Here is a 14,404-nt window from a genome sequence, read left to right as displayed (position 1 = left end):
GAAATAGTACCTCGGGTTAAGAACTTTGCTTCAGGATGAGAACAAAAATCGTGCTCCGGTGGCGCGGCAGCAGCAGGAGGCCCCATTAGCTAAAGTGGTGCTTCAGGTTAAGAACAGTTTCAGGTTAAGAACGGACCTCCGGAACGAATTAAGTACTTAACCCGAGGTACCACTGTATTGTACTTTATCGAAATTCTAGCAATTATGAATAAAGTTGTATCTATACATCTACATGAGCATTTGCGATTCTGTGTCCTCTTTTCGATGCCGCAGCGCCGCCACCCCAGTACTGCCCAACTGTGCAAAGGCCCCACCTTCTCAATTCACAGCCTCACCAGTTAAAATTGATCTTCACCGATTATCCCACCCCAGTACTGCCCAACTGTGCAAAGGCCCCATCTTCTCAATTCACGGCCTCACCAGTTAAAATTGATCTTCACCGATTATCATGTAAAGCTTTGATAGAGCTACTGAGGAATGCTTGCAGCTGTAAACTTGAGGCCTGCGTGGAAGCAAGTGGGCCCTGAACAAAACGACAACCAAAAACAAATTTAAAACACGTGCACAAACTTTACTTCTGGGTTTTTGAGTGCTAATTAACTTGTCATTTTTGCAAAGCCAGAACAGCATAGGATAGTTTGTGCTAATTCATAAGGGACCTTTCTGACAACTCAAATGTCTGCAGGTGGCATACTCCTCATTTTTTAAATGAGGAGGGGGAAATCAAATTTGGGGAGGTGGGTTCACATATTTAGAGAACGCCATGCCCTTCCTAATCACATGCCTCTGAAACTCTTTGGCAATATCTGAGCAAATATTTTCATGGCTAAACCTTAATAAGCAGAGCTCCAAGTTTTAATCAAATAATCAGTGTGGCTAATCACCTTAAAGAATTAATTGCAGATTAAAACCGATCACAAAATTAAGCCGGGGGCCAATAACAAATGAAAGCTCTAGGTCTTTGGATTCTTGCAGGACCTTCATGATGCAAGACTGAAGGAGAAGATGCATCCATTTCAGGTCCAATGAAAAAGAAACTTGAAAACAGAAGAAGAAGAAGAAGAAGAAGAAGAAGAAGAAGAAGAAGAGGAGGAGGAGGAGGAGGAGGAGTTTGGATGTGATATCCCCTTTATCACAACCCTAAGGAGTCTCAAAGCGGCTAACAATCTCCTTTTCCCTTCCTCCCCCACAACAAACACTCTGTGAGGTGAGTGAGGCTGAGAGACTTCAAAGAAGTGTGACTGGCCCAAGGTCCCCCAGCAGCTGCATGTGGAGGAGTGAGGACTTGAACCCGGTTCACCAGATTATGAATCCACTGCTCTTAACCACTACACCACGCTGGCTCTCCTCCTTACAAAGCTGTCATATAGCTTGTTGTTCCGGGTGAAACTACTAAAGTTTTTCTGCTAACGACGACCACAGTAGCCATCGGAAGCATACAGCTCATTTCCCCAGCAGGTATCTATCATAAATAACTGGCATTCCCTATTTCATCCCCATTTTTGCCTTTGAGGGACGGCTTGTTAAAAAAAAACATGGCATCTTAGGGATCAGAAGATTTATTGTGGCGTTTAGCTATCACCGAATAGAGTCCCTGGCTGCCAGAGTTTCCTCTTTGGGTTTTGACAACATTTTGTTCCTAGTGAGTTGCTAGTAGAGCTGCCATTTGGAGATTTATCTCCTTCTCCAGGACCTAAATTTGAGGGCGGGGATGGATGTCCCTTGGTGGGGAATATGTGGCCCCTGCAGCTGTTGCTTAAACCAAACTTCCATCAGCCACAGTCAGGACCAGAGCAGATTTAGGGGGACAAAACCGGTTCAATCACACTGGGCACAGAGCCTTGGGGGGCACTGCAACTATGATTTAGAATGGAGAGAAGTGAGGGCACCAGGTATGGGCATCACACAGAGCACCCGCTGAAGTATGAGACCCCAAACTCTGCCACGGCTAGCAGGGGATAGTTGGGAATTGCAATCCAAACCATCTGGATTGGCTGAAGGATGGCACAGGCTGCAGTGCACAGATAACTACTTAACAAACTGCAGCAGCGGGGGTGTATTAAGATGGCATACTTTATGGCATTCAGTATGGAGAAGGAAATATATAGAGATATGTACACATACCTAAGGGACACGGGTGGCACTGTGGGTTAAACCACAGAGCCTAGGGATTGCCGATCAGAAGGTCAGCAGTTCAAATCCCCGTGACAGGGTGAGCTCCCGTTGCTCAGTTCGAAAGCACATCAAAGTGCAAGTAGATAAATAGGTACCGCTCCAGCCAGAAGGTAAACGGCGTTTCCGTTTGCTCTGGTTCGCCAGAAGTGGCTTAGTCCTGCTGGCCACATGACTCAAAAGCTGTCTGTGGACAGACGCCTGCTCCCTCGGCCAGTAAAGCGAGATGAGCGCTGCAACCCCAGAGTGGTCCGCGACTGGACTTAACAGTCAGGGGTCCCTTTCCCTTTTACACATACCTAGCCACACTTCAAGCACATTGGCTTGAGTTCAGAATCAGTCCTGAAGTGAATAGTGAATTTCAGCGGTATAGATATTAGAATTCATAATAACAGTCTAAGTCTAGCCATGGATATATAGTTCCCCCCATCACCTCTAAGTCCATGAGATACTATTGGGGAGCGGGGATCCTTAAGCAGTTAATCAGTACAGCTAGTAAATTAATCAACCAAAACTTTATCTGATTAATTGGTGGGTGGGGGGGTAATCTTTATTGGTGGAAGTGAAAGTTGAGGGTACACCTTTTATTTTCTTTCTGGGCTTCATTAGAGCTAGTGTGTTACTGTAACAGAGCATGAAAGAAATATTCTAGATCCCCTCTCTTGCAAAGTGAGAGCTTTGGTTTATTAAGTTTTCTTTTTAAATTGTTTTTATTAAAGATTATCTTGGGTTACAAAAGTACATACATCATCTCTATTTTCAGACCATAAATTCATTTCTGCAGTTGTAAGTTTATTGCTCTTTCTTCAAGGGCATCTATATCGTTTGGCTCGTATGAAAAAAAAGCAACCAATCCGCTAAGAGGCAGGTGACTGAGTACAAAATTCGTCAGTCAGTTGGCATCCCTTCTATTAAGTAATCTAATCGTATCTCTTTTCACCTCCACCATGAGATTATGTGGACTGAATACTATGATGACTGCGCTACCAATGTGAGCAATACTCTGGGTTTCTTGAATAAAGAATGTTCCATAAACAAATATGGGGTTTTTTTTATTTAAAAAAACCTCCTTGACACGAGCCAAGTTCTACAAGTCAGTAAATGTTTCTTATGAGGCACTTCAAGAGTTTTCCTCACTTGAAACGCCAACGCTTGGGAACTTTCACTAATGAATCAATGGCCCCTTTCTTCTCCCATCGCTCCAAATAAAAGCTCCTTTAGTTTTCCTCTTTCTTCTGTTTCCTAAAAGAGCGAGGATGGGACTGGGTGAGAGAGAACCTTCTTGCCCAGGTCTGCCAAAATTAGCCTAATGTGCAAACACAGACACAAACCACCACCTAGAATTACAGTATTGGCCTGAATATAAGCTTCGCTTTCCCCCCAAATTCTGACCGTGAAAAGTTAAAGTGCAGCTTATATTTGCAGCCTTACAGTATGCAACCAGGAGCGTGGGGCAAACAGCGCCAGGAGCGCGGCAAAGCGGTGCCCGTCCCGTGCATAGTCTCCCCCTGTCCTCTCCCCCAAGCCCGGGAAGGGAGAGAGTGAGGAAGGGAAAAGGCCACCAGCAACACAGCGTGACTCCCCCCGCTCCCAGTATGCAGCCAGGAGCAGCGAGGAATGGAGCAGCTTATATACAGGTATTTCCCCCCCCCTTCAATTTTAAAGGTGCGGCTTATATTCAGGTGCGGCTTATATTCGGTACTTAAAACCCCTGCCCAATGTGCAGGAGAACTGACTGAGGTCCGAGGGCACTTCCACACTGCAGTTTACTGTGGACACAGCTACAGGCTCAGGATTGCTCGTTCCTGCAAGCTTTGTGTAGCATCCATGCCACATCACCCTCGCCTAAAGGCTGCCCCATGTTGTTTTCCTATTTTTGCAGAATTTATTTATTTAAAAAAAAAAACAAGCATGGAACTTGGAAAACTGGATTAAATGGGGGCAAAGATAGAAGAGCATTTTTATGAGGACAAACATCTCTCAGAGCTGTGAAAAACCTGGGTGCATTAGTAGCACCTAACCACTATTAACTGCCACGCTGAAGTACCTGGAAGAGCAGGTTTCCCAGATCCAAGCCCCCTGCTCTTCTTACAGCAGAAGTGGATGTGTTATCAGCCAGCTATCTGTTCACATGTGACAGCTGTCCAGCTCTCTGGAGAAGTATGGGAGTGATCGTTTGCTATAGTATGTCCACACAGACCCTGGTATTACCTCCAGGGTTAGAATCATAGAATCATGGAGTTGGAAGAGACCACAAGGGCCATCGAGTCCAACCCCCTGCCAAGCAGGAAACACTTGGCAGTGTTTGCATTACCATTGAGTGTAACGAGAGACATAAGCTTATTGCACCCAATGTTCTAACCACCTTCTCTTAAAAATCAACTATCCATCACACACCTCAGTGTCTAAACAGGCAGTAGTAGCACAGACGCGGTGCTCCTGCAGTTCCATTTATGTTCCACCCTTCCCAACTTCCCTTGTGATCCTTAGCTTAACACAATCTGCAATCTGCAAAACAAGGTCCTGCCTCTAACACAGACTGCCAATGGTTTTCCGACAGGGGATAGGAAATGCACAGCATTTCCCATGTTCAGCTAACCAGTGTTTCTCAACCTGTGGGTCCCCAGATGTTGTTGGACTATAGCTCCCATCATTCCTAGCCAGCATGACCAGTGGTCAGGGATGATGGGAGTTGTAGTCCAACAACATCTGGGGACCAACGTGCTGCAGGGGAAGAGGAGAGTCATGGGAACCGAGCATTCGGCAATGCAAGGGGCCGGCAGCTAGTCTCCAGCACCCTACCTTCTGTGAGACACCACTATCTTGGGTCCTCAAGAAGCCAGGCAAAATAGGTTGCAGCTTCTAACTGAAGAGAGAGTCAGCTGACCTCCCAGCTTGAATATGGTCAGCTGACTCTCCAAATTCTCAGCTTCCACAGAGGCAGGAATGGTCCTGAATACCAATTGCTGGAAGCCACAGGAGGAGATAGTGCTGCTAAGCTCAGGTCCTGCCTGCAATTTTTAACAGGGGCATCTGATTGGCCACTTTGAGAACAGGATGTTGAACTGGATAGGTTGATCCAGGAGGGTCCTCTCACATTCAGATGCTTCAGAGACTTCAGGATTCCCCTGAAGTGTGGCCCCAGCTGTTGGCGTATCATTGATTAATGCAATTTATTCATAATTTTATTTTGCCCTTATCCTTTGTTGCACAGCACTCTGACATTTTATGCTAAGTGGTACCTTGGTTTAAGAACAGCCTAGTTTATGAACAACTTGGATTAAGAACACTGCAAACCCAGAAGTAGGTGTTTTGGTTTGTGAGCTTTGCCTTGGAAGTAGAACATATTTCGCTTCCTGTTGAGTGTGTTCTATTTGCAAACTGAGTCGCCCGCTGCAATGGGAAAGCACGCCTTGGTTTAAGAACGTTTTGGTTTAAGAATGGACTTCCGGAATGGATTAAGTTCGTAAACCAAGGTACAACTGTACATAAATCTGTGCAGTAAATAAATAAGTCAATAGTGAACCCATGCCTGCCTTTGACCTTGTGTTTGGTTCTGGCTCCCTCATGTCCTCCATTGTTGCCTTGAATCTAGACCTTCTGTTTGGCTTCAGATCTGCACCTGCTTCTGGCCCTCTTATTCTTGTCTGCCCAGTCTAGCGCCTGATCTCCAGCCCCATCTGTGGACCATGCCTACTGCCCTCCAAAAGATTCAGGTAAAATCATATGAACCTTGTAGAAAGGCAGGATACAAACTATTGGGTGGGGGCTGGTTGTCCTACTGCCATATCATATATCCAGATTGGGGTTTCACCAATCTGCTCAATTTGCCTTGGGGACTTTTCTGGGTGTGAAGCATCAGACTTCCAGTAGATCCACTCACTGCTCATCCAAGGTGGTGTGAATTGCCAGGGAGACTCTTAAGGCAGGTGGTCCTCCAGTTGTTATTAGACTACAATTCCCATCTTCCCTGACCACTGGAGATGGAGTCAAACCACAATCTTGAGTCCACATGCCTCCATTCTTGGCTTATGTCCTGTATACCTGAAGGAGCGTCTCCACCCCCATCGTTCAGCCCGGACACCGAGATCCAGCACCGAGGGCCTTCTGGTAGTTCCCTCATTGCGAGAAGTGAGGTTACAGGGAACCAGACAGAGGGCCTTCTCGGTAGTGGCGCCTGCCCTGTGGAACGTCCTCCCTTCAGATGTGAAGGAAATAAGCAGCTATCTTCTTTTTCAAAGCCATCTGAAGGCAGCCCTGTTTAGGGAAGTTTTTAATATTTAATGCTGTATTGTTTTTAACACTTGACTGGAAGCTGCCCAGAGTGGCTGGGGAAAGTCAGCCAGATGGGCGGGGTATAAATAATAAATTATTATTATTATTATTATTATTATTATTATTATTATTATTATTATTATTTAGAGAAAATGAAGGGAGGCAATCATAATCACAGTTGAGAGACCAGGAGCTCCCTTTCCTATAACTGCCTTAATTTCAGATCAAGGATGTGTCAACACCAATATGTCCGACTTAAACAAACAAACAGAATAATCCAGTACTGAAGGAGTGCACAATCTTGCACCCAAGAGTCAGCACTTGGGAAATGATCAACGCTTACCAGATTCTGAAATATTTTCATTTTCTGATCCACCAAATAAAAACTCATATTTGGCCTTGGCAACACTCTGAGAATGAGCCGATGCACCGTTAACCCAAAGAAATGCTTCTCCCTGCAAACAAAAATAGAAGAAAAACATGTTCAGTTCACTGTGACACATTCCACTGGCAATGCTCATCTCAAAGCGGGAGTGGGATTTATTTTTTAAAAACAGCAGACTGACCTTGAACACCCTGCAAAGCAAGATCCTTGCTTATCTCCCTCTTTCTCTCTTAAACACACAGAGGGGGGTGGGTGGGAACTATTTTTGCAATGGCAAACATACACACCCCTCTCATTTCCTTGCTCTTCCTCAAAATGCTTTCCAATTATTAGTTACACAACTTATACAGCAATCCTATGCGCACTTTCTAGGGCTGAACTCACCACGGCTTACTTTTCAGTAAACATGCATAAGCTTGACCTACAAATCTCTTAAACCACATTTTCCTATTCTTATGTATACATTGTCAAAGCATATCGGATCGTCTGGGAGATAGGCACCATTTCTCTCCACCCAACGCACATCTGGACACATCACAATCTGGAACATGTTAAAAAGACGATATACAGTCATACGTCGGGTTACAGATGCTTCAGGTTGCGTGATTTCGGGTTGCGTACCGTGCCGAACCCGGAAGTACCGGAATAAATTTTCAGAGCAGTTTTTACAGTTATATAAAAATTACTGATTTGGTTATACTATAAGAAATACATAGACAAATAATTACGAAATTATTGTGAGGTTTAATAAGCTGTTTATATTTGGACAACTTTTCTGCTGTACTTTATTGGAAGGAGAAAAATAATCATTTCCTTAATAACAATTTAAACAATTTATTTAACTAAAACAATAACATTATAGCATATGCATGTTTGTTAACTGATGTGGTTAAACAATGTAAAAAACAACAACTTAAGACTGAGTTTTAGCACACATGAAAAAATCTCATTTCCTGATTACTAGCCTTTGGACTATAATGTCACTTGAATAGAATACTATCTTTAGAAAGATTTTTCCTTTAGAAAGATTATTGATTTTTATCCACCCTGACGGCAATGACTCTCTGGAATTACAGACCGGGGTTTCTTCCAACCTCACCGGAAGATGTCAGGAATGGAACCTGGAACCTTCTGCAGACAAAGCTCTACCAGATAGATGGACCAATGATCTGATTCAAGGCAGCTTCCTTTGTTCTTATGAAATGCCCCAGGACCATGCTATAACACTACCTCAGTAGCATTGCCCAATTTCTGGAGGGCCAACACTGGGCCACAGGGGAAACTCCTTGTCCCCCATCAACCCAGCAGCATCTGAAGTGCTGTTCTGCAGCATCTCCTAATCCCATCAGGTCCCAAGTCTGGGTGCATATATAGCAGCCATGCCTCAACTCTTAAAGATGCCTGTTTCGACAGCATGAAACCGTAAAAAGCGGGATAGCTCAGTGAATTAACAATGGGGAGGGAAAAATAAATAAGCGAGAGGCAAGGCCACAAACATGATTCTGAGCAAGCACTGAAGACGCCCAATGTGTTTTTCAGCTGATTTGCTGCTGCCTCTGAAGCAGGCAGTCTTCTGCAAAACTTATTCGACTGTCTTGTTACTTTAAGCTTTTAGGTAAATCGGTGTATCTCACAGAGCTTTTGGTGCTGGCTGCCCTTCCAGCAATGAGCCGGATATTCTCAGAATCTGGCCTCTCCCTTTAAAAAGTTAATGGAACTCTGAAGTCATTCAGAGCCTAAATAAGATCTGTTCTGGCAACCCTGCTTTGCGACTTCCTGTGCTGTCAAGCAATTTTATGAGGATCTTCTGGTCAGACGTAGGGAGCGATAATATGGAAGGCAGTGTGGTCTCGGCTAGGAAGCACAGAAAAGATCGTCAGGGAGTCCAGCTGCTATTTTTTTGCCTCTGCTGCTGATCTGGTGCAAACCTCAGAACAAACTGGTCCTCCTCTTGTCTTGTAGTTTGGATCTTGAGTGTATGCAGGCTTTCACGAAACAAATTGGGCCGGATTGCTGCCTCTGGGTCATGACAGTCTTTAGCTTCGCATGCCATTTATCTCACAAGGCCTGCACATAAAGACTACAGTCCTCTGACCAGTTAAATGCCCTTAAGTCACATTTTACATGATGCTTCTCTGGCTCAGAGATCATGTGCACCGTCATATATGAAATGCCGCTCAAAAGCATGGTCAGGAAGACACTGAGGTAGTGTCACTAAAGCAGCAAACATAGGCAGAATTAATCTGAAAGTAAGCACAAGTGGAACTTACAAGGACTGGGCGATAGATTGATATATCATCCAAAACCAGTTCGAAGTCCATATTGTGATATCGGTTTCATAGTTTTCGACCTGGCAATATATTGCAACTCAAGATGTGCATGTGTGCTATACAAAAATCACAATGTGGGGGAAACTGTGAAGTCAGCCAGTGCTTCTGCACAATTTTATCCTTATTTCAGACTTGAGATACAACAGTCTATCACAATGTTTAGCTGGTGTTATATCACAACGTTGAGAACCATATATTTGCCCAACCCTACTGTCTGCCTCTACATAGTTCCATCCTTATTTCAGACACCGTGTTATATCCATATATTGCGATATTTAGTTGGTGATTTATTGTGATGTCGAAAACAAGATATCGCCCAGCCCCAGAACTTACTTCTGAGCAAACATGCATGGATTTCTCTGCGTCATTATGAGTTTATAATGTAGACCCCTGGACTTCCTGGTTAACTCCTTGGCTTTCTCTTAGTCTCATCTTCGGGCTGCAATACCACCACTTCTAATTCAGATACTGAGTGCAAACAGAATTACAGTGGTACCTCTACTTACACGCACCTCTGGTTACATATCCTTCAGGATACGCACATGGCAAACCCAGAAGTATTTTTCTGGGTTTCGACGCGTGAGCATGTGCAGAAGAGCTCTACCGTGCGCATGCGCAGAACAGGTGCCTCCAGTTGCAAAAACCTCGGGATCCGACCGGAGTTCCGAAACGGATCCCGTCCACAACCAGAGGTACCACTGTACAGCCAAAACGTGGTAAGTCAAAAAACAAAGAGGTGGTATTAGCATAAACAAGATACAGGAAAGGAAGGAAGGAAGGAAGGAAGGAAGGAAGGAAGGAAGGAAGGACAGCTCAATTGGCCACAGAGTGTTGGTATCAGTTGGAAAAGAAAAATGAGAAAGGAGGTGGAGAAAAGAATGAAGTAAATATCCTGGAGGAAAGTGCATCTGGAACTTAGAAAGAGGCGAAAATACACTGAAATATTTTGCATCAGGCCTTTGCAAGGGCTGCAAAATATATACACAAAGTATCAAATGTGATGACAGTAATAATAATACAACAAAACAACACCACGACAAACTGGCTTATAAGTATAAAACCAAATTTACCAGAATAATAGCTAGAATAGAGATAGACTTGTGACCATTCAAACAACAAACATACTAAGGTGCCATGTGAAAGACAAAGCCTGGAGATACTGTAAACATGGAGTGGATAAATGTACAACTGTATCTTAACAAGTTACATGTGCAGTAAACGTTATACAGACTGGATAAATGAACTGTTCAACGAGTAGCACAAGTCCAATCACAGAACGGCAACCCCGTGCCACCACAACGGCAAGGGTAGCACACTGGAGAATATGAAAAAGTTTTTCAAAGCTGTTTTTCAAAGATTGAACCACGGGAAGGCAATCACGGGAAGGCAACTCCAAGCCACCACCCTGGTGAGAATAACGCTTCATCAGTCCAAAAAGTGATGCTGCACCTTTGACCATGTAATCATGTTCATTTATCCAGTCTGTATAACGTTTACTGCACATGTAACTTGTTAAGATACAGTTGTACATTTACCCACTCCATGTTCACAGTATCTCCAGGCTTTGTTTTGCACATGGCACCTTAGTATGTTTGTTGTTTGAATGGTTACAAGTCTATCTCTATTCTAGTTATTATTCTAGTAAATTTGGTTTCATACTTATAAGCCAGTTTGTGGTGGTGTTGTTTTGTTGCATTACTTTTGCAAGGGCTACCTAGAGAACATATGTGACACACATTGTGATGCTGTATATATTCAAAGTATTATTTAAGGGTTTCTTCTGAATCAAGTACACCAAGTGCACTGCTGACCTCAGTGGGACCAAGCATGTATCTAGCCACAAGACTGGAAGAGAAGAAAGGCAAATCCAGATCATGGTAGCCAAGATGGGTACAAACTGAATCACTGCACACTTGACACAGCCAGCGTCTTGGCCGGAGCTCTCCATGTCTTGCACTGCGGTTCCACTACAAAAGGGCAGGCACACATTGCTAAACACATCCTCAGGGACGTGCAATAGGTAAAGGTAAAGGGACCCCTGACCATTAGGTCCAGCCGTGACCGACTCTGGGGTTGCGGCACTCATCTCGCTTTATTGGCCGAGGGAGCCGGCATACAGCTTCCAGGTCATGTGGCCAGCATGACTAAGCCGCTTCTGGCGAACCAGAGCAGTGCACAGAAACGCTGTTTACCTTCCCACCGGAGCAGTATCTATTTATCTACTTGCACTTTGACGTGCTTTCGAACTGCTAGGTTGGCAGGAGCAGGGACAGAGCAACGGGAGCGCACCCTGTCGCGGGGATTTGAACCGCCAACCTTCTGATTGGCAAGTCCTACGCTCTGTGGTTTAACCCACAGCGCCACCCGCGTCCGGATATTTAAGAATCCCACCAAATGCTAGCAGGCAGCAATGGCTGTGTTCTATTTGATAAATGGGTACAGGAGTCTTGCTCAGCCAGTGGACAGAATGCAGCCAGTGATTTTTTCCCTTGTTTCTATAAAAGAAAAAACTGGAGAATCATTTATTAAAAACCTGAGGAAGGTCTGAAATCCCCCTAGGGTGAGCCAGACCCTTGACAGGACAGTTCTTTTGAGAATAGCCTTGCCTTGCTCATGGGGAAAGATGTCTCCCTTAAATCAAGAACGCATGACCCAAAGTCATGTCTAAGTCAGCTGTACGGCTGCAGCGCTTGATATTTCTTCCAGTCATTGAAAAGTTGTCAGTAGGGAGTTACACGTTTTTATCAACGGCCACCCTCAACAAAAGTTCTTTCTTTCACAGTAGTGCCTTTAATGTAGTCCAGACTTTTTGGGAGCTATTGCAGGAAATTCCCCAGGTTCATCATTGCAATGTGTTAAACTGAGCCTGATCTCTGGAACTAAAAATAGGTTTCAAGCAATCAGATGAAACAGAAAAGATCTCTCTCTCTCTCTCTCTCTCTCTCTCTCTCACACACACACACACACACAGCACTCTTTTGCATATAATTAGAATGAACTGGGACAGATGCAGGCTGTCAACCAACTAAGAATGGGGGAGTAAAGACCATATGGGACAAAGACCTGCAGCAGTTATAAGATGTATGGCCCAAGTGTGCCCAGATGTCAAAACACAGAAATGCGTCCTTTAATTAGCTAAATACACTTAGCTGTATCCAAATGTTAGTCATACTCAGAACAGACCCGCTGAGATTGAATGGGCACTGCTAATAACTTAGGTCTATTAATTTCAACGGGTTAACTCTGAGTGGAACTTAAGTTGGCTACAGCTCAGTTAACCTAACAATTACCAGTGTTGTAGATATGTGTCTAAAGACCTAGATGCTATGCAAAATACAAAGAGATAGGCCCCGTCCCAATACATGCGCACTGAAAAATAAGTCCCATTGAGTTCAGTGGGATTTATTCCTGGTTAAGCAGGAAAAGCACTGCAGCCCTAGAGAACAAAGTTACAAAACTGGAGGAAGCAAAAGTCAAAGCGACAACCAAAGCAAATTAGATGCAAAAACATGCCAACTTGCAACTTTGTTTTGGCTGTCGAAGCATTTCCATTATAATTTTAGTGGCCTGTGCAGTTTTTATCCACAGGTGCTAAATATCAAAAGAGGCGGGGGAGAAATCACAGCCATATCGTGCTACTTTCGCTGCTCTACTGTAACACAACGAAGCTCCAGCCTCTGGAGCATAAACATAGCAAAAAACAAAACAAAACCCAATCTTTGTTAAATACATTTCACATTAACATCATCGTCATTTACATTCCCAGTAATCTTTACAACAAGCCTACGAGGTAGGGCAGTTCTAAACTCATGCTTCAGGGGTGGGGATGGTCAAACACAGAACAGCTTGCAGAGCAAAGCTTAGATTTTAGCAGGAAACTTCAACCTCTGTACTATTTTAAAACAGGTCGCTCGTCCTCAGGTGAGCTCAGGTGGTGGTGCTCATGGTTCCAAACCCCACCCCCCTGCGCCCCTCTTTTTCCTCACAACGCTGGAAGGAAAGCCAGCCTAAAGACGACCGCCTTCTCCACTATATCCAGATGTCTTAGAGGAGCAGGGATTTGAGCTGTGCCTTTCCCCCCAGCCTAAGTAAGCCACGCTCCCCACCCGCGCCCCCTGGGAATAGAACTCGCTTGAAGACGCCGGCGCGGTTGTCAACAGAACCCCCGGCAGCTTCCAAAGCACCCTAGAAATGCGTAAAAGCGCAAAGCGCATCGCCCTATAGATTTCCTTTCCTCTCTCATTCATTCGCTCGCTTACACACACATCAGAAGCAGCGGGAACGGGAGAGGGGTTGGGGGGGGGGACACGGCTTTGCCTCGGCGGCTCCAAGCAGCGCATAAAGAGGAAACTGTTCCCAGGCAGCATTTATGTAAGAAAGCAAAACTCAGCCACGGGCGCCTGGTGTTACCAGGGCGCACGAAGAAAGGCGAAGGAATAAGGCGCGGGGCAGGGCGGGTGGCGGGACTCCCTTACCCCACCGTCGCCTCCTTCCATCTTCCATCTCCCGGCCCTCGTCCGATGAAGCTGCTGCAACAATAGCCCGGGGTGGGTGGGTGGGTGGTCGCGTGGGGAGGGGGCTGCCTCGCCTCCCTCGCCGACGATCCCTTTGTTAGAGGCGGAGAAAGAGGAAAGCACGCCGAGGCAGAAGCGCCCGGCAGCCGAGGGTGATGCGCGGGGATTGCAACTGCTGCTCCTGCCGGCGGCCGGGAGGCGGGCATGTGCCGGGGGGGGGGGGGAGAGAGAGAGAGACGGGGACCCGCGCGCGCGCGCTCCTCTCACGCGGCGGGGGGGCGGCGGCGAGGAGTCGGCATGACAACGAGGCGGTGGGTGGGGGGGGGTGGCCGCCCGCAAGAACTTCACGCCGGGCAAGCGGCAGAAGCTCCTGCACGGGGAGGGAAGGTGAGGCGGTTATTCTGGGCATGTGCAAAGCCCTCCGCCTCGCTCCGGTGGTGCCTCCAAACGGCTGCACATGTGCAGTGCGGGGCAGTGAAGCCGCCGGGGGAGGTTCCTTTGCCCGCACTTTGCCCGCCTGCTGAGAAAGCGCAGCTGTTCTGGCTGCCGCTAGCTCTGGCTTTGCTGAGAGGCGAAGCGAGGTCGAGGATGGTTCGGGCGGTTCGGGTTGATGAACGTTACGGCTGCATTAAAATAAAAAACCACACACACACAAGTTTTATCCTAATATCTCCAGGGCGGCAGGAGAACGTGCAGCCAGGGATTTATTTAATGTTTTGATTTTGTTT

At 45.7% G+C, this 14,404-nt stretch overlaps 1 protein-coding gene across 1 annotated transcript in view; it reads right to left on the bottom strand.

Moving 5' to 3' along the window:
• PSD3 (pleckstrin and Sec7 domain containing 3) overlaps positions 1 to 13,776 on the bottom strand; it is a 138,904-nt gene extending 125,128 nt beyond the window's left edge. The window contains exons 1-2 of the mRNA XM_082204642.1: positions 13,638 to 13,776; positions 6,791 to 6,902 (exon numbers count right to left, since the gene is read on the bottom strand). Coding sequence (XP_082060768.1) covers positions 6,791 to 6,902; positions 13,638 to 13,658 — 133 coding nt within the window. The 5' untranslated portion in view covers positions 13,659 to 13,776. The remainder of the gene's footprint in view (positions 1 to 6,790; positions 6,903 to 13,637) is intronic.
• Between the last annotated feature and the right edge of the window lie 628 nt (positions 13,777 to 14,404).

This window comes from Podarcis vaucheri (genome assembly GCF_965113315.1).
Source record: "Podarcis vaucheri genome assembly, chromosome: 17".
In the NCBI taxonomy this organism is placed as follows: domain Eukaryota; kingdom Metazoa; phylum Chordata; class Lepidosauria; order Squamata; family Lacertidae; genus Podarcis; species Podarcis vaucheri.
The sequence above is the reverse complement of the archived record's forward strand: the minus strand, read 5'-3'. Positions and strand labels throughout refer to the sequence as shown.